General features: G+C 40.8%; 3 protein-coding genes across 3 annotated transcripts; 2 read left to right on the plus strand and 1 right to left on the minus strand.

Annotated features, from left to right (window-relative positions):
• The first annotated feature begins 1,104 nt into the window (after positions 1-1,104).
• On the plus strand, positions 1,105-9,125 carry LOC122861327 (kelch-like protein 28). The gene is made up of 6 exons (XM_044165505.1): positions 1,105-1,271; positions 2,187-2,447; positions 2,545-3,182; positions 3,323-3,766; positions 5,142-5,350; positions 5,444-9,125. The coding sequence occupies exons 2-6, from the start codon at positions 2,187-2,189 to the stop codon at positions 5,605-5,607; spliced, it is 1,716 nt and encodes a 571-aa protein (XP_044021440.1). The 5' UTR covers positions 1,105-1,271; the 3' UTR covers positions 5,608-9,125.
• Positions 9,126-9,199: 74 nt separating this feature from the next.
• On the minus strand, positions 9,200-13,727 carry lg15h14orf28 (linkage group 15 C14orf28 homolog). Its single transcript, XM_044165506.1, has 5 exons — positions 13,422-13,727; positions 12,611-13,135; positions 12,002-12,091; positions 11,777-11,911; positions 9,200-10,325 (listed from the first exon to the last, which is right to left on the minus strand). The coding sequence occupies exons 1-5, from the start codon at positions 13,505-13,507 to the stop codon at positions 10,142-10,144; spliced, it is 1,020 nt and encodes a 339-aa protein (XP_044021441.1). The 5' UTR covers positions 13,508-13,727; the 3' UTR covers positions 9,200-10,141.
• Positions 13,728-13,953: 226 nt separating this feature from the next.
• mthfd1b (methylenetetrahydrofolate dehydrogenase (NADP+ dependent) 1b) lies at positions 13,954-27,553 on the plus strand. The gene is made up of 28 exons (XM_044165504.1): positions 13,954-14,144; positions 16,528-16,612; positions 16,916-16,975; positions 17,058-17,111; positions 17,367-17,503; positions 17,645-17,745; positions 17,854-17,990; positions 18,454-18,565; positions 18,675-18,802; positions 19,195-19,292; positions 19,446-19,619; positions 20,342-20,478; positions 20,564-20,610; positions 20,704-20,811; positions 20,909-20,983; positions 21,068-21,170; positions 21,292-21,368; positions 21,812-21,952; positions 22,043-22,111; positions 22,388-22,499; positions 22,730-22,869; positions 23,262-23,303; positions 23,608-23,708; positions 24,682-24,859; positions 25,314-25,421; positions 25,586-25,738; positions 26,773-26,886; positions 26,997-27,553. The coding sequence occupies exons 1-27, from the start codon at positions 14,107-14,109 to the stop codon at positions 26,860-26,862; spliced, it is 2,805 nt and encodes a 934-aa protein (XP_044021439.1). The 5' UTR covers positions 13,954-14,106; the 3' UTR covers positions 26,863-26,886; positions 26,997-27,553.
• The last annotated feature ends 63 nt before the right edge of the window (positions 27,554-27,616 follow it).

Here is a 27,616-nt window from a genome sequence, read left to right on the forward strand (position 1 = left end):
GTGGAACATTTGAAATAATGCACGACCTAAACAACGTGTAACATGCATATATTTAATGTTCGATTTGTGCACTGGTTTGTAACTCCACACAGGTATGAAGGGATATAATAAAGAGCACTTATTGCAGGTTTGTTTGTTTTGTTATTTGTGTTACTCGTAAGGTCATATACATATTACAACAAACAAACACTATATACAACATATTTTTGTATATAGTGTATTTTATTATCCATACATCCACGGTTTTATTAATAGAACAAAAACAAAACATAGGTGACTGCCTTAGAATGATGATTTACAAAATGCCAGCCAGGGTTGTCCAACCTTGGTGTTGTGGGACACAGATGAGGTTCACATTTACTATAAAATAGTTATTTATGTTAAAATGCTTCTAACAATGAAATGAACAATGAAATTCAGTATACTGTATTTACTCAAGTATTGTACTTCAGCACACTTTTGATGTAGTTACTTTTCTTTAAATTTATAACTCATAACATTAGTGCGTTTTTTGACAGCTATAATTACTCGTAAATTTGTAAATTAAGTTTTTAAATACAAATCCCATGATGAGCTTGAAATGCGATGCATTGTTATGGACTAAACTACCCAACAGTATATAAATTAGTTAAAATTAGCTCCACCTGGACCAGCAGCAACAATAAAATGCTGGTTACAAATTGAAGCATAAGTAATAATTTTATGTAATATATAACACTGACATTGGCCAATAACTTTCACACACTCACACACACAATAACACTCACAGACAGATAAAAAAATATATTATTAAGTATATTTTGCTGAAAATATTTTGTACTTAGTTAAGTTGTTAATGGAGAGCATTTACTACTATACAATTATACCGTTTACAATATACACTAATACTTGTGTGTATGTGTGCTTTGTTGTTATCAAAACAGTCTGCAGAAGAATGTTTTTATGTCCTCAAAAAATTACTGGTAAAGTTCACTATCATTGTAACACGTTTTCTCGGCCTGTCGCTTGCTGACATGAACGTAGCTCTTCCTTGTAAATATCGTTTTTAATCGTGAATGTCGTTTTATTTTGAAAACAGCGGAAGTGGGTGTGCTGCTCTGATAGCTTGTGATAATAAGAGCACATCTGTAGCTTTGTGGCTAGTTTGGCAGTAGGTTGTTTTCCTGATAGCCGCCCGGGGTTCCCAGTCGTCGCCGCCGCCGCCGCTGCTGAACTCCGCCACTGCAAAATCGGCTATTACAGCGGCACACCAGACGGACTATAGGTTACAGGTTTGTTTTCCTTTATTTGACGATATCATATCCAAGCGTTATTTTACAGCTAGCTATAACGTCACGTTTTGTATCTGTCAGCCATGTTACTGTATATCAATCAATGATGCAGCTAGCCACAGTAACCGTGTTTATTTTTAGCAGCTAACCATCGCTGACTGCAGTGCAATGAAACAGAGCTATATAGGCACTATGTATTTGCTGGAGTCGAGCATTGTTGACGATACGATGTTCACATGAATGTCGATGTTAATATAAATATGGTATCCGTGGAAATTTGTTTTTGCAAAAGCCAAGCTGTTGATGGGTTTTAAAGTGTGTTAGCTAGCGCACTAGCTGTTAGCTGTCTGCTGATGTAAGGCTAAGAGGTAGCTACCGAGTTCTGATCTGGCCGTGTCCTCCGTTCAGAAATCAAGCTAAGGCCCCAGTCAACAAAGTAACAGTTCACGTTATTTTGATTGAATGTCATAAAGCATAAATGCACAACAGCATATAGGCAGTTGTTAACAGTTAACCGAAAAATGTGTATGCTTTCTAGCCAGTACGGTTGGTTAACTTTAAGCAGCGTTAGCGCAGGATTAAGAAGATCATGCATCTTTAGCTTGCCTCACAGTAGACTGCTAACAGCGGGTCGGAATAACTACTGCATTAACAGTTTCTTCAAAACATCCCTGGATGCATCATACTACCTTGGCATTTTTCCTTAACGCGTGCTGTAATTACGTCATGTTGATGACTTGGACTATGTTTTGTTGACTTTTCAGGCTTGTAGTCTCAGGGGCAAGATGACAACTGGTTATTTTACAGTATTTCCATTGGTTGTTGGTCACATATCATTTAATCAGAAAATTTCACTGAATCATTAGCCTTTACAAAATGTCAACACTGCACTGATATATGGATTCCTGCTCTCAGATGGACCAGCAGGACCAGTCCTATATGTTTGCCAGTCTGAAACGGCCTCACTCAGAGCAGCTGCTGCAAGGCCTCCAGCTCTTGCGGCAGGACCACGAACTATGTGACATTGTTCTACGTGTGGGTGATGCCAAGATCCATGCCCACAAAGTAGTGCTGGCCAGCATCAGCCCTTACTTCAAGGCCATGTTCACGGGTAACCTGTCGGAAAAGGAGACCTCTGAGGTGGAATTCCAGTGCATCGATGAGACTGCCTTGCAGGTATGCTTGGAGCCAGCAGACACCTTTTTATAAACTGCACTGATTAACTGGTGTACCATAGTTATTGTTTATGTGACGCTTTTACTCTCTCTTCTAGGCCATCGTTGAGTATGCCTACACTGGCACAGTGTTTATCTCCCAGGAAACAGTGGAATCTCTGCTACCGGCTGCCAACTTACTCCAGGTTAAGCTAGTACTTAAGGAGTGCTGCTCTTTCTTAGAGAGCCAGCTGGATGCTGGGAACTGTATAGGCATCTCCCGCTTTGCAGAGACATATGGCTGTCATGACCTGTGCCTGGCTGCAACCAAGTTCATCTGTGAGAACTTTGAGGAAGTTTGTCAGACAGAGGAGTTTTTTGAACTGACAAGGGCTGAGTTGGATGAAATTGTATCCAATGACTGCCTTAAGGTGGTCACAGAGGAGACTGTATTTTACGCCCTGGAATCGTGGATCAAATATGATGTAACTGAGAGACAGCAGCATCTGGCTCAGCTACTGCACTGTGTTCGCCTTCCACTCCTCAGCGTCAAATTTCTCACTCGCCTGTATGAAGCCAACCACCTTATACGAGATGACCACGCATGCAAGCACCTGCTCAATGAGGCCCTTAAATATCATTTTATGCCTGAGCACCGGCTCTCCTATCAGACTGTGTTGTCTGCACGGCCCAGGTGTGCCCCAAAGGTGCTGCTTGCAGTAGGAGGCAAGGCTGGACTGTTTGCAACATTAGAAAGGTAATGATAATGTCTAGATAATATTTTTAAGCACTATTGAAAAGACAACTTTCCAAACATCTGTACTGTTTATGCCTTCTGTATGTTCTGTGTTTAAAAACAAACAGACTAATTGGCTAATATCTGTCTTTCTCTTGCAGCATGGAAATGTATTTCCCTCAGACAGATTCGTGGATAGGGCTGGCCCCTCTCAACGTACCCCGATATGAATTTGGAGTGGCAGTGCTGGACCATAAGGTGTATGTGGTGGGAGGCATCGCCACACACATGAGACAGGGCATTAGCTATCGGAGACACGAGAGCACGGTGGAGAGCTGGGACCCCGAAAGCAACACCTGGTCCTCTGTGGAGCGTATGGCAGAGTGCCGCAGCACACTTGGGGTGGTGGTCCTGGCTGGTGAGCTTTACGCCCTCGGAGGCTATGACGGCCAGTATTACCTCCAGTCGGTGGAGAAATATGTCCCCAAGCTGAAGGAGTGGCAGCCTGTGGCACCTATGACAAAGTCCCGCAGCTGCTTTGCCACTGCAGTGCTGGATGGCATGGTGTACGCTATTGGAGGCTATGGTCCAGCCCATATGAACAGGTACTACCACTGAGAGTGGATATGATCTTTTTTGTTTAACTTGTGGAAACATACTGTATGTTATGGGCTGTTTTAAACATTAGGAATGAGGAATTTTGAGTAACTTGTGTGCTAATTTATCTAATTGACTAATGAACTTGTATGAAAGTGCCAAAACTAAACAGTTTGACATTTATTTGTGTGTATAAATGGTGAATAGCAAAACATTCAATCCCTGTACAGTTCGGACAGCAGGAGGTTTAATGGGTAGGTTACATGAAGATTAATAACTATATTTGTTCTGTACATTACCCAATAATTAACAAGGCACTGAATCATTCTGTAGCTGCTCAGTTTCTTTCTGTATATGATGTGATACACCTCTTTTCCTTCAACTGTAACCTCTTCTGTTGAAGTTTTTGTATAATGTGAAGACTGCAGAAAGCTACATAGGATCAAAACATGCAACAAACCTTTCTCTGTTCCTACAGTTGACATTTGACATCAGTAATGTATGGTTGTGGTGCTCTACCACACTTTATTTATTTATATACTCTTTGATCTCTAGCTCTTTTAGATCTCATAACCTGACTTTCTCTCTCAAGGTCTTCTTAGTTATTTAATAGAACTGGCAATCAAGTGAAGGATGTCAAGTGTTGCTGAGAAAATGGCCAGGGCCCTGTTAATGAGTGAAGAGGAGTCATAACAGAAGTGGTGGCTGAAGTTTCATCGAGAGGGTGCCTGACTGTGTGCTGCTGGTTAGACCTCTGTTGTTGCTGTGGCTCTCTAGAGAGCAGTGTCTCTGTTGCTTGTTTCCTTGACTCCCGAAACCCCCCAGGAGAATGTGTTTGGACAGAGAATCTTTGGGGACTATTTTTTTCTTTTCCCCAATGTCTTTTATGTCCTTGCACACTGCAAAACAATCTCAGATTGCCAGTGTTCCAGTCGCTGTCAGGGGGTTCATTTGACTCTGGTCAAATCTGGTAATTCACCACTGCCATTGGTGGCCTCATTACTAAGTTGCACCAGGTGTGTGTGATCAGACCACCTGAACTGTTGTCCTCTTTTTTTTTTCTTCTTTTTTTTATAAATGGGAAGTAGGTTCCCCGATCCTGAAATGCACCTTTTTGAAGAAGTACAAAGGTGTTGTTGTAGACAAATAACTACAATACAATACTTCAGACAATTTTCCAAAACACACCACATTATGCCTGTCTAGAATAAAAATCCACTTTTCAAGTTTCTTGAAACTTGCTTACAATGGGTAAATCATTCCAGCAATCAGCTTGGGAGTCTGTTGAGGAATTGCAGAGGGCTGGGAGATCGGATCAATTTACATTTGGACTTTTTAACCATTGTGTGTTTTTGTTAATTGTGCTTCATTTGCTCTGCACAGCGTGGAGCGGTACGACCCCAGCAAGGATGCCTGGGAAATGGTAGCCCCCATGGCAGATAAGAGGATCAACTTCGGAGTAGGCGTCATGCTTGGCTTCATATTCGTGGTGGGAGGACACAACGGCGTGTCGCACCTGTCCAGCATTGAGAGGTATGATCCGCATCAGAACCAGTGGACAGCCTGTCGGCCAATGAATGAACCACGCACTGGTGAGTATACGTCAGCTTTTAGCTAAAGCCCCTAATTGTAGGATTTAGAAATGCATGTAATTAGCTACATATGACCGTGACATCATCTTGCAGGTGTGGGCTCTGCCATCGTGGACAACTACCTCTATGTGGTGGGAGGTCACTCTGGGTCATCCTACCTGAACACTGTCCAGCGCTATGATCCTATTTCAGACAGCTGGTTGGACTCAAGCGGCATGATGTATTGCCGTTGCAACTTTGGTCTGACTGCCCTTTGACCCATGGCCCGGCCAGCTAGGACCCAATAAGAGAACTTAGACACAAAGACGTTTCTTTTTTGTTGTCTCCTCCTCCTTCCCCACATTCATCCTCCAGGTGCAGAGGAGCGCTGCACAGCAACGTGAACACCAGAGGAGAGAGCGAGCCTGCTGGGTGGATGGATGTGCCGGGCCAGCTGGCTGGCTAGAGGGGGACCACAGACATGGCTGCAGAGAAATATCTGCAAAGTTGTGCGGGGAAAAAGGGGGGAAGATGATTGGACGGCTGTTGTCACTGGCACGAGGAGACGACGGCTCTACTGCTGCTGCACCACAATGAGGACTCTGAGCCATTTCCCAGAGGATTGTGGGAGAAAACTTGTCACTTTTGTTTCCAAATTCTCTGTTATGTTAGCAGACATTTTTTCCCCCCCTTCATGCCATTAATCGTACACACTAATCTTTTTTTTTAATTTTATTTCCCTGCTGCAACTGGAACCATGTGTTCAAATTTTGTAGAACACTGCAGTTTGCTGGTGTATTTGTATGAATATGTGGTTGCTGGCAATGAAGTGTGTATGTCTGTGTGTATGCTTGAGGGGTACATGCATGTCAGATAGGATTGTTTGTTTGGTTTGTTACGTGTCTGCGTGCAGAACAGATGCTCGGGCTCAGCGACGCAAGAGTTCTGCATCAAAATCAGTGCTTCACAAAAAAGAGAAAAGTTGGAATCTTTATATTTTCTCAAAAAGGGCTGCCTTTTTCTCTCTTGTAAATAGTATAAATGAAATATAGATATGAATATATCCTCTAGTGCATTGCCTGTAAATGTTTTTCTGCACTGGGGTGTGTGTGTGTGTGTGTGTGTGTGTGTGTGTGTGTGTGTGTGGGATGTGTGTTTGTGTATGTGTAGTTTGATTCCAAGGGTCAGTGTAGAGGTGAACGACAAATTCTCCTGAGAGTGTTTGCCACTAGTCTCTGCTTCATCCTCGGAGCCATTTAAAAAAACAAAAACAAAAAAAACAAACAAAAAAAAATCCATGTTCTAGCTTCTGTTACATCTTCCTAAGGTCAGGTCATGCACTTGCTACTCTTCACAATAGTTGAAATCGACCTTGGCCCTCTTTTCACCCTTTGGTCTGTACACAATACCAACTGGTGCTATATTTAGGATTCAGGATTCAGCTGTTTGTTTGTGTTGCCTCACACAATTAGGTCAACCTCTGTTCAGCCTCTGCTACATTACTGCGTTAGATGTTAGTTATTTGGTTTATGTGCATTTAAATGCCTCCAACCATGCAATAAAATAAAAGTCCTACTGAAAGGGAAGCCTGTGGTTGGACAACCACAAACTTCAGTCTGAAAATTAGCACTATGTTTGTTTAGTTTTTCTTTTTTTATTTAAAATATATCCTAGATGGCATTCCCCTTCCCTCACATTGTCCCTGTTGCAGGATATGAGCATGCTTTATCGTCTCAATGCCTGTTCCTAGTGCAATGTCACTCTCTTAACTATGAACAAGACTTTTCTGTCTGTGATTGGGCCTGACACCCGCTCTTTGCACTCACCAACTCGCCACACAAACGTGATCCTCATATGGCCAAGGTCTTGCTTGCAAGCTCAGGTGTGAGGTAATTCGTTCACAGCTTAATGTGAAGTGCCAAAACATGACCTTTTTTTGTTTTGTGTTTTGCATCTTTCCCACCTCCAGTGCTAGAAACAGCTTCCCTCATGTGCCACAATTGAAACATTTTCTTCTCGTCCTTAATTGCTGATGCATTAGCATTACATTCTTCCATGCTGTCATATGGAGGTGGATGATAAAGCAAAAAGGGCTGTGCTAGCCAACTCGGGCTACTGCCACTGTCACCAGTCCTGTGTCCTGGGAGAGAAACCAGAGCGCTCCCCTTTGGTTGTGTCTGACTCCAGGTCAGCCTCGGGCTAGGCTAATGGACGGGTCAAGCAATGCACAGCAATGGAGGGGGCACTAGACTAGGAAAGGCTAAGTGTGGTGTGTCTTGTTGAGTCGCAGTTGATGTTCAAGTCTAGTTTAAGTTGCTTTGTGCACTGACGTTTGCACATAAGTGGAAACTTTAACCAAGCTCTGCATTGCACTTACCAAACTATTTGATACATATTGTAATTTGTACATATGTTTTAATTTAGGACAATGGCATTTAGATAATGCAATAAGATTTCTGTTCTTTCTGTGGATGAATGTTTTGTTTGTCTCTTTAAAAAGCCAAGGCATCTCATTGCTGTAACAGAACCCCACATGGCATGTCTTGTTGATTCACACTGTTGGCCTGTAATGTCGACGTCTAATGAAACATCAAAATGGTACCATTGACTTTGCCTCATCCCACCAGACATCTCGTGTTGTCATTATGTTTGTGCATGCTGGTTAATTTCTACAAGGCTTATGTTTATTTAGGCAGATTCAGATGGATTGCTCACAATTTTTGAATAAATGGCCAAATTCGATGTATACACTTTAAAAAAAAAAAAAAAAAAAAAAACCAAGCAGTTCAGCTGTTTTTACCATGTACAAGTCTTGTAAACACTAGACAGGACATGTGCTCTTCCACTTTAACCTTGTACACTAAACTTGATGTTTTAGTAAAATGATTACCGTCACTACAGACGAAAACTTTAATGACATTTGCCTTGCAAATTGGTCAGGGTGTCACTGGTGAGACATTTAGTTTGCAGATTGTTTGCATCACTATATAAAGTACTTTCCTTTCAATCTCTGGTTTATTTTGAAAATGTAACGCATTAGCAACCCAAGCGTATTTCTGCAAATATGTTATTGTATTTTAGAAAGATGTGAATGACTTATTTTGTATTTATGATTGTAATTATAATTTGTATTGTTTATGTTCTGTAACCTGATTTTGTTTGCCAATTCTGTTCTGTCTATTGTACTAGATTTTGTTAGTCACTCAACAGCCACGGCACAAATCACGCAGGCGTAATTATGTGCTGCTGCCATGATTCATCTAGCATCAATGTTATGTACAATGTCATGACTCTGAGGTGTATGGTAACTACTACTTTAATGAATTTTGGAGAGATTCTGATGAAAGTCTGCAAACGTGAATCTGCAAAAAGAAGGGATGTTCAAATTGAGTTTGTACACATTTTTATTATGGCCTAACCAATGTCATGTTTTTGCCACCACTCTCACCAAAGTGCTTGTTCAAAGAAAGCAGATGGATGACTAACACCTGGTCTGCAATGGACTACCACTCTAATGTTTGTGTCTGAAAGAAAAATCCTTTGAAACTGATGTCAATGTTAGCCAAATGACCACTCTGCTTCTTTTACATTTCCCATTGTGTGTCAGGAGTAAGGTGATGATCTTGAATTTTATATCCTGTGGATTAATACTGGAAGTACAAGATAACCTTAGGTGTAGAAACAGTAGCTTTTCACATTTTATCATGTTTTGATTGAAGACATTTTACATACATTTTAGTCCGTTTGTGTGGTGCAGTTGTACCCAGTTTAAAATAAATGCCTGCCTTAAAAGGTACTGTCTGCTTTTATGTGGCTCTTGTTATACCCATTCATGCAATGCACAAGTGCAACAAAATAAATCAATACAAGTGTAGCACAAAATATTTGTATTTGCATTTTAAAGACCAATTAAAGTTAGAAAAACCAATTAAACTGATCACGATTGAGGATTTATACTTGACAGGATTCACTTTCACAAACTTTCCTTGGAAGAGGCACTGTGTGATACCAGTAATTCTTTGAGGTTAAAAACTATTTTAAAAAAATAACATGTAAATATACATATTTCCTGTGTTGGCAAGTGTAATATTGCTTAAATTCAATGTATCAGTATGGAAATGCTGCCAGCTTAGTGCCCTGGAAGCCAAACAGGTAATATTTAAGTTTGTAAAGAAAATAGATATTTCACACTGCCCTCATCCTTTATATAATTTAAGAACTTTGTATTTTAACATTCACTCATTATATTAAACGTTTGCCTCCAATTTAAACATCTTAACAAAAAACAAGACATTAACCTGAAATGGACTTTGGCCGTGTTTGGTTGTTTGTAAATAGAAAAAGCACCAGTTTAAATTTATGAAAGGGCTGATATGCATAAATGTAAAATTAAACTGCCAAAATTGTACACCTTGTCTGTCAGGTAACTGTAAATGCATACAATGTACATTATTCACTGATACTGTCATGTTTGCATATCAACCCAGAACTATTATAGTCCATTATATTCTTGGATTCCAAGCATGCCCAAAGAAAAGTAATTTCCATTTTGCACAGTAAGCTCTCTGCAAGCATTCAGGTGAAATGGAGCATGCGTCATTCAGCACTCTTACAACTAACAGAGGAAGCAACAGCTGACAGGAGTTCATTAAAAATCGAATGATGCGCTAAGTAGAGAAACATGATTACGGTACTGTAATGCCATCCATGTAGTCGTCACAGAATAATCATAGGAAGGGTGGATGAATGCTTTCACTCTTGTGCTTGGTGTGACTCCTGCTCATCGGTGTGTCCGCTTGTGACAAGATTAGTTCACTTGTCGGCGGCGCGGATGTAGACCAGAGAGGACAGCAGCAGGAGCTCTGGTGGCTTGTATAACAGGATCAGATTGTCACTCCTCAGACCGTCGTAGTGCATCCAGCAGCCGTCTATCTGAAAGGCTGCAGAGTAGTGATGCTCTTCCTTGTTGAAGAGTGTGGCGCCCTCTAGTAAGTACCTGCGGAGAAAAAGACTTATCAATCCCATTTTCTGTATACTGTCCAGGAAACCCAAAGTAAGAACATAAATAATAGTGAGAACATATTTTTCTCTTTCTGGGACAAAGAGAGTCAGAAGTAACTGAAATCAAACATTTTGAAAACAAATAAATGTATGTAAATTGAAACATTTCATGGAATAATGAAGTTCAATGACAGCTACTTTGCAAATATTCAGTGCTGGATGTTATATATAACATATATATATATATATATATAGATATATAGATAGAGAGAGAGAGAGAGAGAGAGAGAGAGAGAGAGAGATTAGAGCTGCAACGATTAGTCGATTAATCGATTGGTTGTCAACTATCGCCAACTATTTTGATAATTGATTAATCGTTTTGAGTCATCTATTAAGAAACAATTTCCAAATTCTCTGATTTCAGCTTCTCTAATGTGAATATTTTCTGGTTTCTTTAGTCCTCTATGACAATGTCAATCTTTGGGTTATGGACAAAACATTTGAGAACGTCACCTTGGACTTTGGGAAACGAATTATCATTTTCCACCATTTTCTGACATTTTATGGACCAAACAACTCGATTAAATCGAGAAAATGATCAACAGATTAATCGATAATGAAAATAATTGTTAGTTGCAGCCCTAATATAGATATAAACAGTATATATATTTTACATACAATTTTTTTTTTAACAAATATTTTTTTCCCTAGATACTTCATCTTGTAGGTGCGAAGCCTGTAGCAAGAAACTTGGTAATTTTTTAAGGCAGGATGAGCTTTAATTAACCAGTTTTTTTTATATTGTGACTTTCAACTGAGTAATATTTTTAAAATTAGCTTTCTTTTTGTTTACCGATGTGGAGAAAGTCATCCTGCTTTTATCTCTTATTGCTTAGACTACCAACTGTTTTCCTGCCTCGGTTATATCTCTCTTCTCCAACTTGTCCAAACAAACACAGCAGCTAAGATTCTTTCTGTAACAGAAAAACTGGATTTTAGTAGTTTTACATAAGCCGTTGTCTGACTGATTTTTAGTATCCTACAGATCATGACAGATGGCTATGGCACCAAGGCACGTATACCAAAAATATTCTAAATCCATCTTAACTCCATCATAGCTATCCACAATGTAGATTAAAAAGCAGGCAATCCATTCTTCATTATCTTCACTGTACTAGACTTATAAAAAAGGAAGAAATAAAAAATGTTCTAAAATATTACTGAGAAAATGTTTTATGACATGTTATAACCATGTATTATGGTTTTAGCCTCTTCTTATGACTTACTACTGTCTTTAATCATTTTTATATCTCTGCTTAGTTGCTGGAGAAATGGTTATGCGCCCAAGCCATGATACTGCGATGGCTTGAGGCTTGCACCACGGTGTGGCTAAAGCATGGAACTGTATACCAAGCCAATGGCCACACACTGTGGAAAGCTCCATACCTGTGCTGGCAGAGAGCCAGATGGTAAGGAACATAGGACAGCTCCTCTGACTTCCACTGCTGCATGTTGAGAATGACAAAGGGTGGGGGTCCATGGCAGAAAACCCTCTGAGAGAACTCCCTTAGACCATCACACCTGTTAAAAAAAAAGATAATCAATTTGTCAAGGAAGTGGAATAAGACTGAACCAAATTAGAAGATGACAAACATCCTCCCTATGTCTCACCCCAGTTCTGAGCAGAGCAGGAGCTTGGGGCAGAAGAACTCATCCACGGCCGACTGAATGGGGTCTCTGTGAGGCAGCTCATGAGGAGGGCTGGAGGAATGTCAGAGTGAAATCATAGGAAATCAAATCACGTAAACCATCCAACAACACTCCGTTAACTAGAACTGACCTACTTTGTGAAAGGTAAACACCACTTATGAAGACAATTAAAATTCTACACTGTGCACTGAACATGTGGATTAACATGCCTACACATAAATAGTGGGAGACAACCATGTATGCACTCTCTTTCTGTCACCTCAGTTAGACAGGTGGAGATTTTTTAAAGGTCAGAATATCAAGGGGTGAAAATGAAACCCATTTTAAGATGGAGCTGTACACCAGCTGACCAAAACCATTAGTAATATTTAAAGTGGTGACAAGGGTTTCCTACTGGGACAAAGTCCATAAGGACGTTTGATGTTTTTAACATTTGATACAGAACAACAACCCTGTCCTAAGTCCTTACACACTGAACCTCTGCTAATGTTCACAGGATGAAGCTGGGAAAAAATGGCATCAAGCTCACTTTGTAGCATCAGGATATTGCACTGCCTGTGTGCAGTATACCTGATGTTGATTGTAGTCTTGATGAAATCCTGGAAGCGGGCCGGGCAGCACCAGTTGGTGCACAGACTCTCCTGCAACGTGGACATGAGGTTCTCCAGGTTCTCTGTGAAGTTCTCGTGCTCATTACCAAACAGGTCAATCTCCAGGGCTGCCTGGTGGATCTCAGAGCGGTACTGTCTTTTAGACATCCTGTCCCAGATCCACAGCATCTTCACTGTGGTGTAGTCGCAGGAGTCCATCAGGTGGAGGAAATGCTCCACAAACTGCTTACCGAGAAAGACTGCCAGCTCCCTGGGAAAGCCCTGGTTGTCCCGCAGAATCACATACAGGATCATGAGGAAGCCATCAATGGTGCAAGTGTTTTTTAGGTTGATTTTGACGTACAGAGGGGTGCATGATAAGGCCTTCCTTCCTGCCTTGATGGTAAAGACGCCACCCCACGGGAGCACAGGCCTCCAGAAGGAGCGGTCCTCTTCGTCATTGTTGTTGATGGAGGCACGGATCTCTTCAAACAGTGTCTTAGACCTAAAAGGACATATGCATATGAGTTAGCAGAGGGTTAGACAGAGCTCGTCTGAATGTAGGTGAGGTTTAGTTAGTCGAACTGATGGATTTGGACTGTATAATTTTAAGAGACGGCGGCGTTACCACTAACGCTGACAGAGGCTATGCAAATAGATGTAAGTTAGCTTGCAATAACAAAACAAGCCACGCAATGACGAATAACGTCCGGTTATCCTCCAGGAAATATACAGAGCCCAAAAGCCTAACAAAGCTTAACACATTAATAGCTGCTATCAATTAAACTTACCTTTCGAAGAGGAGATTGTTCTCGGTGTTTGAGATTAGCCTTTGGAGGTCTTCGGTGTCGCTCAAAACACAGAATCTACTCTCCATAGCTCTCTGTATTTCTTCATGTCTTACATCGGATTTAAAGCCAGATATCTAAGTATAGTATTTTCTAGCACTTTCTGGTGAGTAGCTGAATGATGATACTTTTGCAAGCATCAAAACAATCCCGAACAAATGTCAAGGTTTCTTTTTGACGGATAATCTAAGCTGTGTGTAAATACAGTGCTGCCCTCTGCTGATTCTCGGCGTAATTACGTCCTTTGAAGTCCCGCCCATTCTCCCACTCTCTTGTGGGTGTCATAGCTGAACTGGGAATGCTATTGGTTTACAGTTTCTACTAACGTGTTATAGTAGGTATATGATTGGCTGTCAGAGGTGACAGTTTGTCAATAGTCCCGCCCTTCTCCGTCGTCTAGCCCACTAGCGAGGCTACGTTCTACGTTCGATGCTATTCCTGAAAGTTAATACGCTGCTTTTCGGTGGTAGTGCTTGGTAAACGAATGGAGGCTGCGTCATTACCTTCCATGAGCATTTTGAATACACTTTTTGGCAGTGACGTTACTCACCGCGCTCCTCTTCTTGACAGACAGCGAGTGTGCAGGAGACACCATCTCCCTTAGAACACGGACTTTCAGGACCAAAAGATGTCAGCTCAGATCATAAATGGGAAACAGGTTTCAGCGTAAGTGTCAGATTTCATCCAGCACGTTTATAGATGCACATATAGCCAAATGGGTGTAATCAGCCTGACGAAACGTGTCTGTGTACTGGCTAACTAGGTAGCTAACTAGCCATCTGATTTACATTTGAGTTATAAACAGTTTTTGTACATGATCAAGCCTTATACACATTTTTCATGGGGCTGTTATATATTATATAAGAGTCATATAAGATACTGGTTTTGTCTTTGCTGGCAGCAGAAAACGATTTCATAACTTAGTTACTGAATAGGTGCTACATGATGCTGTCCACGTGAATGAAGTGTGCCAGCAGATTCACAGTTACTTGTGAATAACCCGCTGAGAAATCACAGTGGACTCTTCCTCAAGTTGCATGGGATATTTGTTTCCTTACAGCTATGTAGATTATTCTAAATGTGTTCACACTAAATTGACTGACTTTTGACTGCCAAATTTATAATTTGGTGGTAATCCATAAAGTTAGATCATTGAAAATTTTGGAATGAATGGTTGCAAATCCTTCCGTATTATGTAAGAAGCTATGGTGGTGTGATATGATCTTTGCCCTAATGGTCCAATGACCTCAAGTGGTGAGGCTGACAAACACAACTCATGAAACTTGAAACCCAAAACTAACTTTTTAACAATGCATTTGTCACTGTATTATCATACATATTTGTTGTATTTGAGTACAATCTGCAAATGGGTTCCTTGTGTGTTTATAATACTTCAAAGTTTGAATGAATCCAAATACAATATTACCAAATGTTTGGGGAAATATATTTGGCAAATAGACAACAAAGTGTATGACATTTAGTTGCATGTGCTTGTCACAAGACATGACAGCCTGCACCCTGTTAACTGCCCCTCACAGTACTCATTAGTTCAATTATTTTATGCAACAGAAATGGGCTATACAGCTTCTCCCCAGATCATCACCCCTGAAGCTTGACAAAAGCTGACATAGCATTGATTGTTCTGGACAAGTGAGGTTTATGGACAGAGGTTTATTGTAGAGATGGTCGCTGCCTGTCGGGAAATGTAGTTTTCTACAAACCATTATCCAAAATTGTGTTCTTCAAAGAAGCATGATTGACACAGGGGTGACAATCAAAGCACAACAACAACAGTACAGTTGATTATAGGCATATGGCCCTGGTTGATCAGAGACCAGAGACCAGGAATTAAGATATACCAACATGCTGTTTTATGAGCCGCCATTGTGATAAGGATAGTTGTTATGATGCAATATGTAATGATGATTTTTTTTTTTTTAAAATCTGCGAATGATATATATTTTTATTGATAGTTTCTCTGTTGCCCTGGGTGAATAAATAAAAATCAGCATAGTGCCGGTTATGTTAAATAATGTACCTTAATAAAGTTTCAATAGTAAGTCTACGTTTTATATTATTTAAACTATATTAAAATAAGGATTGTTTCATTGTTTTCCTCTGCATCCTAGACTTTAGAAGGGCTAAAATGTTTTTTTTAGATTAAGACTATCAGAGCATGCTATGAGTATTTGGACCAACCTTTGGATGAACCTTTTTAGAATAAACTAAAAGAATAAAATAAACTAACACTAATTTTGCAAAGTTACCAGGGCAAAAACACTCTGAGGTTACTTTAAAGGTAGTTCAAACTGGTGCCACTCCATTGTGCCATGCATCCATAATCAATAGCAATCACATGGTGCATTCCATCATCACTGCCAATGAAGTTCATGTGATGCACAAAGACACTGTGTTTTAAACACAGTCTATTTAGCTTTTTGTGTAACTCTGTTCTTTTTCTCATCCACAGTGGATGAGATCAATAAAGCTGATGAGTTGTATGATTGATTGTGTGAATAGAATACAAAAGAAATACAATCAGGATTGAGATTTGTTTAGACAGACATGATAGATAAAATAGATTTTTAGATAATTGCTGTGAGTTAAAGTCCAGTAACTTTGTGTCCCTGCTGTCTGTCTTGTCTTTTGATTGGTTGAGTTGACCTTGCCCAATCTATGTGTTAAGGAAACAGTCAAGCCATAACTGCCATAACCAAATCATTAAACGAATACAGATAAAACAAAGACCAAATATAAGCTTCTCATTCTCCCAAACCGACTCTCTGATGACCTGGCTTTGCATGTGCAGTGGAGATTGATGGTCGAGGGATTGGAAAATGATTGCCAGTTTCACAGTGAGATAGCCAGATTAGTATTGGTGCAGAAAATCTGTAACCATTGTAAAGGAGGGGATTTGGTTTGGCCTGTGACTTGTGTACCATATGGTCCTATCCCTTTCCTCTTTATAATGCTGCCTGAACGGTGCGCCCACCACTGCATAGAGATTAATAATCCAGTTGGGTTTTATTCTGTTGTCTTGTGTTCTCAGGCAGGTGAGGGAGCGTCTGAAGAAGGATGTGGAGCAGATGAAGCTTCAGGACCCCAACTTCAGACCCGGTCTAGTGGTTTTACAGGTAAGTGTACGATGGGAACTAGCACGTGTCAGAGTTAAAGCACTTTTTTTGGAAGTTTCGTTTGCTAATTTTGCCATGTGCTTTCTCATGGCCTTCCCCTGGAGACAGTCGGCAGTTAAGGATTTGGGTTGTGTGTGTGCCATTGTGTGCCCCTGCATGGATAAAGAGTGTATAAATGTGTTCTACTAAAGTCCCTTCTTCAATATGGAGACATTTATGCAAGTGCTCTGTCATCAACACATATGGATCTGTATGGCAGAAGGCCTATGCAGGCAGGCAAAGTGATGCTATGTGTCTTTGCAGGTTGGAGACCGCGATGATTCAAATCTGTACATCAGCATGAAGTTGAAGGCAGCAGCAGAGGTAAAAAGGGATTTACATACAGTATGTACACCACACTTCTACTGTACATTTTTTGGCCTAATCTCTTCTTCTGTGTTCACAGATTGGAATAAATGCCACACATGTGAGACTTCCCAAGACTGCAACAGAGGAGGAGGTGAGAATGGATTTGAAGTATTAGTGTAGCCTGGTCTTTTATTTGTCTGTATACACACACATAGTATGACACTCCTTAATTTTGTTGTATTGCCCAGTGAAGCCCACAAATCCCTAAATTTCACTGTTGATGTTTTAAAACTTAACATAGTTGACAGATGATTTTGAGTGCTATTGGTGCCATAAAAAAAACAAGGTTAACATGGTCAATGACAAACTGAGAGTGTGTAAAGGCTGTCTGTCTGTCTGTCTGTAGGTTCTTCACAGTATCACAGAGGTGAATGAGGACTCCTCTGTCCACGGCCTCATCGTGCAGCTGCCCTTAGACTCAATCCACAAAATGGACACAGAGAAGGTCACCAACGCCGTGGCTCCAGAGAAGGATGTAGACGGGTAGGCACAGACAGGAACTATAGATCAGGGTGTTCATTTTTAAGGTTTGCTTAACTCCTCTTTTGAATCAAGCTGAAGTGTTTCTTTGCTTCCTTCGAGTCTTTAATTTGTAATGTTCAATGTGTTCCGGTCCATTTACAGACTGACCAGCATAAATGCAGGGAAGCTGTCTCGTGGGGACCTGGGCGACTGCTTCATCCCCTGCACACCAAATGGCTGCATGGAGTTGATCAGACAGACTGGTAAGCACAACAGTTAACACCCTAAAACATCTGTGCTGTAAAAAAAAATATGAGACCAAGAACTGAATGAGGCCAAAATGAAATGATGAGTCGACCACTTCTCTACAGGTGTGTCTGTGGCAGGGAAGAGGGCAGTAGTGATTGGTCGCAGTAAGATTGTGGGCGCGCCGATGCATGACCTTCTGCTGTGGAACCACGCCACTGTCACCACCTGCCACTCTAAAACCGCTGATCTCGCTGGAGAGGTACAATAGTAACACCTCCACCCAAACCCAGCAATACAGTCTCAGGAACGTATTCCCTTTAACCAATGCAAGCAGAGCATATAATGTGAGCACTAATGGGTTGATTTTAAACTTACCCAGGCAGTGATACAAACTGCTGCCTGTTTAAATAGGGACCTGCAAATTCTCCTTTTTCACATGTGAAATTTATACATGAGAATGTAATAATTAATAATAATTAGCAATCTTTATCTTACTGTTGATTGTTGCATGAAACTCTGTAAACAATTGGTTGGTGATGACATACAGAGAATTACAGATCTCTGCTGCCATCGTGTGGCGTAAACAATAACATCATGTCTTGCCAGATTTTGAAAATGACAATTAACTCTCATAAAATGAATGTCCACCAAGCCTAGCATCATTGTTACACATGCTCTTATTCGTGAAACATTCACTAATGTCCAGCGCTGTTTTTGTCCAGGTGAGCAAAGCAGACATCCTGGTTGTCGGCATCGGGAAAGCAGAGATGGTGAAAGGAGAGTGGATCCAGAAGGGTGCAGTGGTCATCGACTGTGGCATCAACCACATTCCAGGTTGGACTCTGCACCCATGAGGCTTTTCAGTCTACTTTGGAGGTTAATCAGTAGAAGTCAGAGGTGATTGTATGGTATTTACCTCAAAGTTTCTCTCTTTGTCTTTCAGATGAGACTAAACCAAGTGGGAACCGGGTGGTGGGTGATGTCCACTACGACTCAGCGAAGGAGCAGGCCGGCTTCATCACCCCCGTGCCCGGTGGTGTGGGACCCATGACTGTGGCCATGCTGATGGGGGTAAGGTCCATCTGGAGAGTGAATCTTGAACTAAACTCTATGTTGGCATTAATTGAGCTTTCCAGAAAGTGTTAGGTGCATGTTGTATATGTCATAGTAGTTATCAGTGTTAACATTTTTTAAAACATGATTAAATCTACTCTTTCTGTTATTTTGTCACGATTTGCTTCAATGCTGCACTTTTATTGCAGCTACATGATCTGACATTTTCTTATTTTCATTGCTAGAATACTTAATAATAATAATAATAATAATAATAATAATAATGATAATGTGAGAACACAGTATATAAGGTTGAAACAAGAGGACATTTCAATGAATTCTTTCTTTAGTTTCATGTAACCTAGATGTTAAAAGAATGACTGAGCGTGCATGTTTGTGTGTATGTGTAGAACACAGTGTTGAGTGCAAAGCGTTTCCTGGAGCGCCACCAACCAGGGAAGTGGAACATTTCTTACACCAAACTCAACCTCCAGAAACCCGTGCCGAGGTTTGTCTCCTCACCTTCCCCTTCTCTTAGTCAAGTGCTCTGTTAATGTGTCACTGAAGGATTCATTAAATTCAAAAATTCACATGCAAGACGAGCCGGTGTAATTCCTTGCCTCACGTTGGAACTGATTTTGTGTGTTGTCTTTTATAACAGTGACATTGTGATTTCTCGCTCCTGTGTGCCCAAGCCCATCGACCATCTAGCCAGAGAGGTGGGCCTGCTCTCTGATGAGGTGGAGCTTTATGGCAAAACTAAGGCCAAGGTCCAGCTGAATATCATCAAACGCCTGCAGGCCCAGCCAGATGGCAAATATGTGGTGGTCACTGGGTATGCTGTCAGCACTTTTATCTGCTGTACTGTACTATACTGTCTTCCTTGGCCTACAGCATTTTTTTTTTACAGGACTGTATGCTGACAGAGTGGGAGACACTTTTTTCTCACCTGCCAAGAGCTAGTTAAGTTACAGAAACTGACTGCCAAGATTACTGTTATTACAGAAGACACTGAACTATAGTTCAATTTGCGATTATGTTTTTTTTTTTTTTCATTTTTCGAGAATCTGGCAGCGTGTGATAATTTATTCCTTGGCATTTGATTAATGCTGGGCAAAAAACCAATAGCAATATTTATTATCTTTCAAAAGAATCATACTGTAAGTAATATACTGTAATATTATGCAGAAAAGGGAAATACTTTTTCAAATTACCGTTTCAACACGCCTTAACTTTACCCAACAGGTCAATCCCCTGAAAAGAATTTGATTATTTTAAGTGATTTGTGTTTGCTGTTAGATGTTACAGTATATACTGACATCAGCATCCCAACCTTTGTTTGTGATGTTTCTTTTGCCCAGCAACTTTACACAGCTGATCAGGTTCCTTCGTCATCATGCCATGCAGCAGAATTTAAAATGGCAAAAGATCCTTTTAATGAACACCCCTCACCACATGTTCTGTTGAAGTTACCCACTTTGATTTATCTGCCAAAGCCAAATTCTTTTGTCATTTGGTGCTTGGTACCTGTTCATTTTTGGCCCTTTGTGTGTGCAGAATTACACCCACCCCTCTGGGTGAAGGAAAGAGCACCACCACCATTGGTCTGGTCCAGGCCCTGGGAGCCCACATGAAGCTCAATGTGTTTGCTTGTGTCCGACAGCCCTCTCAGGGACCCACCTTTGGCATTAAAGGTGAGCTTTGGAATAACGTACACTCAGTGAGGGCTTGCACAGGTATGCTAGTATATGAATCTTTAGTTTTGTCTTCTGTCTACAGGTGGTGCTGCAGGAGGTGGATATTCTCAGGTCATCCCAATGGAAGAGGTACTACACTGCTGTTTCAAGTTGGAAACTGTGCTGCTTGTTTAAGAATAAAAAGGCTAAATTGCATTTAATTAATGAGTCTGTTAATTTTAGTTCAACCTCCATCTCACCGGTGACATTCACGCCATCACTGCTGCCAACAACTTGGTGGCTGCTGCCATCGACGCTCGTATGTTCCACGAGGCTACACAATCTGACAAGGTGGGTACTCCATTCAGAGGTATATTTAAAAAATACACTTTTTGCAAGTAAATTAATGGATTGTGACTGTTATTTTTCTCTCTTTATGCATCCTTAGGCTCTGTATAACCGCTTGGTCCCGTTGAATGGAGGACAGAGGAAGTTCTCCCCCATCCAGATCAATAGACTGAAAGTAAGTGATCGTGTAGTTTTTGACTTGACTCACAGTCCAGAGTATGATGCACATCTGACATTTAAGTTTTCTGTATTTGTTTAGAAACTGGGCATAGAAAAGACGGATCCCTCCACTCTGACTGAAGAAGAGATCACCCGCTTTGCCCGCCTGGACATGGACCCAAGCTCTATCACCTGGCAGAGAGGTATGAACACCTGAGACGCCTCATTAAATCTACTGTATGCATGTAAGTGACTGTGAGTGTATTAATCAGGCTTTATGTACAACTAATGAAATGCTCATGTAGTGCTTGTGTATCAATTCAGTGTTGGATACCAATGACCGATTCCTGAGGAAGATCACCATCGGCCAGTCGCCAACTGAAAAGGGATACACGAGAGAGGTAAAGAGATAAGATCCACAATGCTGTTTCTTAATCAGTAAATGCCAACATGTAATATTACAAAATTGTTTTGGCTCCACCCAGTGGTTGTATAAAGAAACGCCACTGTGGTAGGTAGCAACCCCATTTGAAAGCCACATAAAAAATCCACATTTAAGCATTGGATCACAAAGTAGAATTAGACAAGTTTATAGGAGTTCACAGCAATTTTTTTTTTTTACTTTTTACTAAAGCCCCATCTTTAATACACATGTAATTCTGTAGCAATGTATATTTATAAACAAAAATAAAGTCCTTGAGGAGAGATTTATCAAAAAAAAATGTAAATCTCTGAAAGCAGTTTCTGTACTTTCCTGCTTGTGTATCGAGTGTACCTTCTCTGAGTCCAGTACGCTGCATTGTTGTTGATAAGGGGACATGTATTCCCTCTCTCTGTCCTCCAGGCCCAGTTTGACATCACGGTGGCCAGTGAAATCATGGCGGTGCTCGCCCTCACCAGCAGCCTGGAGGACATGCGTCAGCGTCTGGCCAAGATGGTCGTGGCCACCAGCCGCAGCGGACAGCCCATCACCACCGAGGACCTGGTCAGTGGTCTGGAGTCTCCCTTGTGATGGGACCTTCTATATAAGTATCGTGGAAACCAGGTTTCTATAATGTAATGTTTTTCTCTATAGGGTGTGAGTGGTGCTTTAACTGTGCTAATGAAGGATGCCATCAAGCCAAACCTGATGCAGACCTTGGAGGTGGGTGAAACACACATGCTAACCTAACAGTCGCCCTGAAAAGAACTTTGCAAACCAAAGAAGTACAGTGTGAGAGCACCTAGATCTTTAATCAGGTTGGGAACACGTGTTTACAGTTTTAGACTCACAGAAAAATCTCACAAGCTTTGACAGTTCAGATATTGTTCTGGTTGTTTGTTGTTGTTTCTGGTTTTAAAGTGACTAGGTTTAATTTTAGCTAAATCTTTGTTATGAGTTCTGGGTTTTGTGTCACATTTGTGTCGTCTGAATCCACAGGGAACCCCTGTGTTTGTCCATGCCGGCCCGTTTGCAAACATCGCCCATGGCAACTCCTCCATCCTGGCTGATAAAATAGCTTTGAAGCTGGTTGGACCCGAGGGCTTTGTAGGTAAGTGGAGCTGAGAAAATGGCTCTATCTTAGCATGATTTCATCAGTATTTACTTTTTCATGCCTGATCTGGTACTGCAGTGCTACAGCAGATGGTTTCCTGTGTTGATCGTGCAGGTGATGGTGTAGAAGATATTATATTGTAGTACGATATTACTCAGTGTTCCTCACAGCTGTGATTCTGTTACTATTCTCTTTGTCTCACAACCACTGTCAATTGTGCCCAACAGTGACGGAGGCGGGCTTTGGTGCTGACATTGGCATGGAGAAGTTCTTCAACATCAAGTGCCGCTACTCAGGCCTGAGACCCCACGTGGTGGTGCTGGTGGCCACTGTCCGAGCGCTGAAGATGCACGGAGGAGGACCAACAGTGAGTTTGCTTGAGTTTTCCCACAGCATCCTAATAACAAGATAATTGCTTTAGTGATTTTATTTTGGAAAAAACACGTGCTTTTACATTTATGTATAATTCTCTGTTGTGAATTCTGAATACAACATCAGCATCTACACAATCACAATGTCTAAACCCCCGGGAATGACAGCACACTGCTGGGAGTGTAATTGCATTTCCTGCTGAGTGGACGTCTCAAAGCAATAACTCATTCATATTCTCACTTCTTCATTCACGCAACTGTTAGCTTCTTAATAATCCTGAAGCCAACAGCTTAGGAAAAACAATTCAAATAGTCTCTCTTGTATTAGATGTGGTGAGTTCATTGTTTTTTTATTTAAATTAACTAAAACATTTTATTTTTTGTTCAGGTCAGTGCTGGGATGCCACTGCCTAAGGAATACATTGAGGAGGTAATGTATAACAGCAGCCTACCAAAATGTGGTCTTTATTTTAAATGATAGTTTTCTGTTAATGAGCTATAGATTAATGCCAGATAATAAACGTTGTGTATTTATTAGTTTGTACAGAGTGCTTAAGACACGTCTGCGCGAAGTGCAGCAAAGCACCGCAAATTTAAAAGCTTTGCTAAAGCACACAGAAAACACCTTTTTTATAAGCATCTACATTAAACATTTATGTGGACTGAGAATTGCTGCACATAACTACCTTCTCATAAGCTTGCTTAAAAGTGTGTTTATGTGTACCCGTATATAGAACCTTGAGCTGCTTGAGAAGGGCTGCAGCAACATGAAGAAGCAGATAGAGAATGCACAGCACTTCGGCGTGCCAGTGGTGGTGGCTGTCAATGCTTTCAAGTAAGTGATGGATGACAACACAGTAGAAATGGACTAAAATGGTCGATTTCGCAAACATTTTTTTATTTCACTTAAAGCTGCACTAATCAGTATATTTTATATTAATAATGGATGTGTAATGTGAAAAGTGTCTCTTTTAGTGACGAACCTACAGAGAATTATCAACCAACTCTGCAGTTCCCCTCAGCTCTACAGAGCGTTTTAGCAACTTTCAGCTCATTGTTTTGGCTTTTGGGCCCACAACTTTTCTGTTTTTGTTCACTCTCACTGCTTTCATCAGCGTTGTTTGCAGCAGTGAAAAAGCTCTGATAAAACCACTGTACGCTACCTGCTCTGCACCAAACACCAGACAGACACAGTTTGCGGCTAGCTGGTGAACATAGCAGAGCATTGAGCAGCTAAAGAGCCAGATATTTCCCTCAGAAGTTGCTGGACAGTAAAATCGAGCTAAAAGGAGAGTGAATATTACTTTATTCAAGAGAACAGAAACATGATTCCAAATGAATGTTAATGTTGCTCCATGTCTGCTGGATGTGTAAATATGCAACTGCATGCTAACACGTTAGCCTTGACAACGTTACAAGGTGATAATATGTCAATGTTGTGTTTGTAGCTTGTTGTGCTGCCTCCAAGCGCCAAAAAAAATAATCAAGAATGCAGGTTTAAAGCAGTATCATGAGACGGTGAAGCTATTTTCTTTTTTTTTTTCTTCACAAATTATAATGTTTTCGGTTGGCTGAGTAGAAGCAAGTCTCAACGAGAAAATCTTACAGAAAAGTAGTTTGTCAATAATGAGATTAAGTGCTAAATAGTGACCCAAATGTGTTGTCATATATTGACATGTAGTAAAGAAATGTTTCCTGTGTGTTCCTACATTCTTAAGAGGCTGTCTGTTTCCCTCTTTTCTATTTGTCTGGAAGCTTCTGTGTCTGTTTATCTCCAATGCCTTTTGCTGCTCTGACCCCTCCTGCAGGACAGACACTGAGGCTGAGCTGGACTTGGTCTGCAGCATGGCCAAAGCTGCCGGAGCCTTCGACGCCGTGCCCTGCTCCCACTGGGCCGAAGGTGGAGCCGGTGCAGTGGCCCTGGGTCAGGCTGTCCAGAGGGCCTCTGTGGCCCCCAGCAACTTCAAGTTCCTCTATGATTTGGAGGTGTGGGCCATCACGTTTTCTGTTTTTCTTTTTGCAGTTCACTAGGTATTTCAGAATTGGTTTAGGTTAATTGTGTGAATGAATTTGCCAGAAAACATAAATGTTATTATATTTGTAAATGTCTGTAAAGGGAAATAAAGACGTCAGCCACACTGAAGATAAAAGAAAATGTTCTCATCCACTAAGAAATTCCCCCTACCCTCGCTCTCTCCCACATTTCCACATTTCCTGTCTCTCTTCAGCCCATTAAATAAAGGCCAAAAAAAAATTCATCTAAAAAAATAAATAAATAAAGAATTCTAGAATGAAAATAAAAATGACCTCATGTATTTGGGCACTAAACTCAATTAATCACTGAAAACTTACTAATTTTGTCTGATTGGCATTAGTGGGCTGACATGTCAACTTAAGGATTACACTGACGGCAGTATGTGTAATACTAATTCCTCTCTAGCTCCCGATTACTGAAAAGATTCGAATAATCGCCCAGAAGATCTACGGAGCAGACGATATTGAGCTTCTCCCAGAGGCTCAACACAAGGTGGAGCTCTACACCAAACAGGTCAGCATCTCTCCTGGTCAATTAGTTTCTTGTGTGTGTCTTGTTGGGACTGTACGTTGGCTGCTGATGTCAGTGGAAATCATCATAATTGGATGGAGAATGCTTGAATAGGCCTTTTGTAAAAGATCTAATACATTTTTCTTTGTCCCCTCTTCTCCCCTCAGGGTTTCAGCAATCTGCCAATCTGCATGGCAAAGACTCACCTGTCGCTCTCTCACGAGGCCGACAAGAAGGGTGTGCCCACAGGGTTCACCCTGCCAATCAGAGACATCCGAGCCAGTGTGGGCTCTGGCTTTCTGTTCCCACTGGTTGGCACGGTAAGCTTTCATTCACGTCGAGCAAAAAAATGCCTCCGCGTCTGGGAGGCATTAGAGTGTGACTCTTCACTGCTCTGCACCTACGCACCATCAAACCGCATCAAAATGTACAAAACTGAATTTTCTACATTCAGGTGTCTTTCTTATAGAGTAGTATCCTGTTAATAAAAACAAAGCGTGACTTGTAGTCACTCAACTGTCTTTCACTCTTTTCATTCAAATAACGAATACGATGTCACACATTGTCAGCTTTGTTGCAAACAGTGTGCATATAATGATCTACGACTGAAAGTAAATGGCTGACTCCATTCCTGATCATATGACAGCATGTGCTCTGGAAGTATAAAAAAAACATGTTTGTGTCACCAGCTGTATTTGCTGAAGGTACACCTACTACTATGAATTTGCAAGCCAGGTATCCTAACCAGGGATGCAACTAATAATTATTTTTTGTTACTATTGTTGTTTTCCATCAATAATTTAATATATAAAACATAAAAATAGCAAAATGTTTGTCACTATTTCCCCAACCCCAAGAAGATGTATTTAAATAATAATAAAACTTTATTTATAGAGCAAACAAAGTACAAATGTCATGTTTTGTCCGACCAACAGTCCAAACCCCAAAGAATTTACATTTGAAGGGATTATATAACAAAGACAGCAAATCCTCACATTGGAATTGCTAAATTGAGCAAACATTTGACTTTTATACATAATTGAATTAAAGATTAATCAGTTATAAACACTTGTTGCTGATTAATTATCTGTCAATCAACAAATCAATTAAGCAACTAATCGTTTGAGCTCTAATTCTAACAGTGCTGTACAAGAGATGGTATATTATTCATTTTAAAAATGGGTCTCCATGTCATCACGTGAAGTTCATCATGTATCTATACAGATGTTGTTTGTGCCTGTCTGTTCAGCTTGGTTCAAAGGCTGCATTATATGTGTGTACAGTACATCAGTGCATGCATGGCCAGAATTGACCTTTTTATATAAAAACTGCTTTCTCTTGCTGTTCCTCCTAGATGCCCACGATCCCAGGTCTGCCCACCAGGCCTTGTTTCTATGACATTGACCTGGACCCTGAGACTGAACAGATCAACGGGCTCTTCTGAAGCACGGCTCTGCACTGTATGATGGTAAGGCAGATAGTTAAGACATACAGATACCAATCTCATACTGGAATTGGCATGCACAGATGATAACTGTTAATATCTTGCCCTTGTTGTTTGTTTTTCCCACTGTATAGACCTGGCCCAGTGCCCCCCACTGAACCATAATGAAATGTGATGGCCTAATATCTGGAAGCGCTTTGAGCTCATCTGCCGGCCCTGTTTGTTGTTTTTCGCTCAAACACTGACATCTGTAAATAATTGATTTGCTTTGCCCAGAAGGCTGCTGATGGGTAAATCAAGAAACAATTAATCACAGAACAGTTTATCCCCTGAGATTGCCAGTCTGTGATAGACGTTTTACAAGGGGGAAGTGTCCTATTGACAATTCTTTCTGCTACATTGCTCGCTGCACATAAACAAGCCCTGCTTGTATGACAATAATAAGCCTAGACTCTTAAGTGACAGAGTTTTATAATGTTTTGTTTTTGAGCAATCTTGTGACTATTGCCTGTCAGATTGCCTATTTTGCCTGTCCTGTATTCTAACTGAATATTTCTAACACTCTCTAACCTTATTGAGTTGCCACTGCTGGGAAACTGAACTGTCATGTTGTAGTAAATCAGTGGTTTCCACTTTTCTGTCAGAAAAGCTCAAATAAAGTGTCCTTGATGGAATGCCACTAAGCAACCCATTTCTGATGTGAGTGTATTTATCGTACCTGTTTTTAGAAAATGGAATTTGCTGTCTGTCTCAT

Source organism: Siniperca chuatsi, linkage group LG15 (genome assembly GCF_020085105.1).
Source record: "Siniperca chuatsi isolate FFG_IHB_CAS linkage group LG15, ASM2008510v1, whole genome shotgun sequence".
NCBI classification, from domain to species: Eukaryota; Metazoa; Chordata; class Actinopteri; order Centrarchiformes; family Sinipercidae; genus Siniperca; species Siniperca chuatsi.

What these genes read in the sequence shown, in the direction of transcription:
- LOC122861327 (XM_044165505.1), top strand. Translation starts at nt 2,187, where the DNA reads ATGGACCAGCAGGACCAGTCCTATATGTTTGCCAGTCTGAAACGGCCT. An exon ending in TCGATGAGACTGCCTTGCAG is followed by an intron (nt 2,448 to 2,544) that starts GTATGCTTGGAG and finishes TCTCTCTTCTAG; the next exon opens with GCCATCGTTGAGTATGCCTA. An exon ending in GGTCCAGCCCATATGAACAG is followed by an intron (nt 3,767 to 5,141) that starts GTACTACCACTG and finishes TGCTCTGCACAG; the next exon opens with CGTGGAGCGGTACGACCCCA.
- lg15h14orf28 (XM_044165506.1), bottom strand. Translation starts at nt 13,507, where the DNA reads ATGGAGAGTAGATTCTGTGTTTTGAGCGACACCGAAGACCTCCAAAGG. An exon ending in AAGACTACAATCAACATCAG is followed by an intron (nt 12,092 to 12,610) that starts GTATACTGCACA and finishes ACATTCCTCCAG; the next exon opens with CCCTCCTCATGAGCTGCCTC. An exon ending in CTGCTCTGCTCAGAACTGGG is followed by an intron (nt 11,912 to 12,001) that starts GTGAGACATAGG and finishes TTTTTTTAACAG; the next exon opens with GTGTGATGGTCTAAGGGAGT.
- mthfd1b (XM_044165504.1), top strand. Translation starts at nt 14,107, where the DNA reads ATGTCAGCTCAGATCATAAATGGGAAACAGGTTTCAGC. An exon ending in AATGGGAAACAGGTTTCAGC is followed by an intron (nt 14,145 to 16,527) that starts GTAAGTGTCAGA and finishes TTGTGTTCTCAG; the next exon opens with GCAGGTGAGGGAGCGTCTGA. An exon ending in AAAAGGGATACACGAGAGAG is followed by an intron (nt 21,369 to 21,811) that starts GTAAAGAGATAA and finishes TCTGTCCTCCAG; the next exon opens with GCCCAGTTTGACATCACGGT.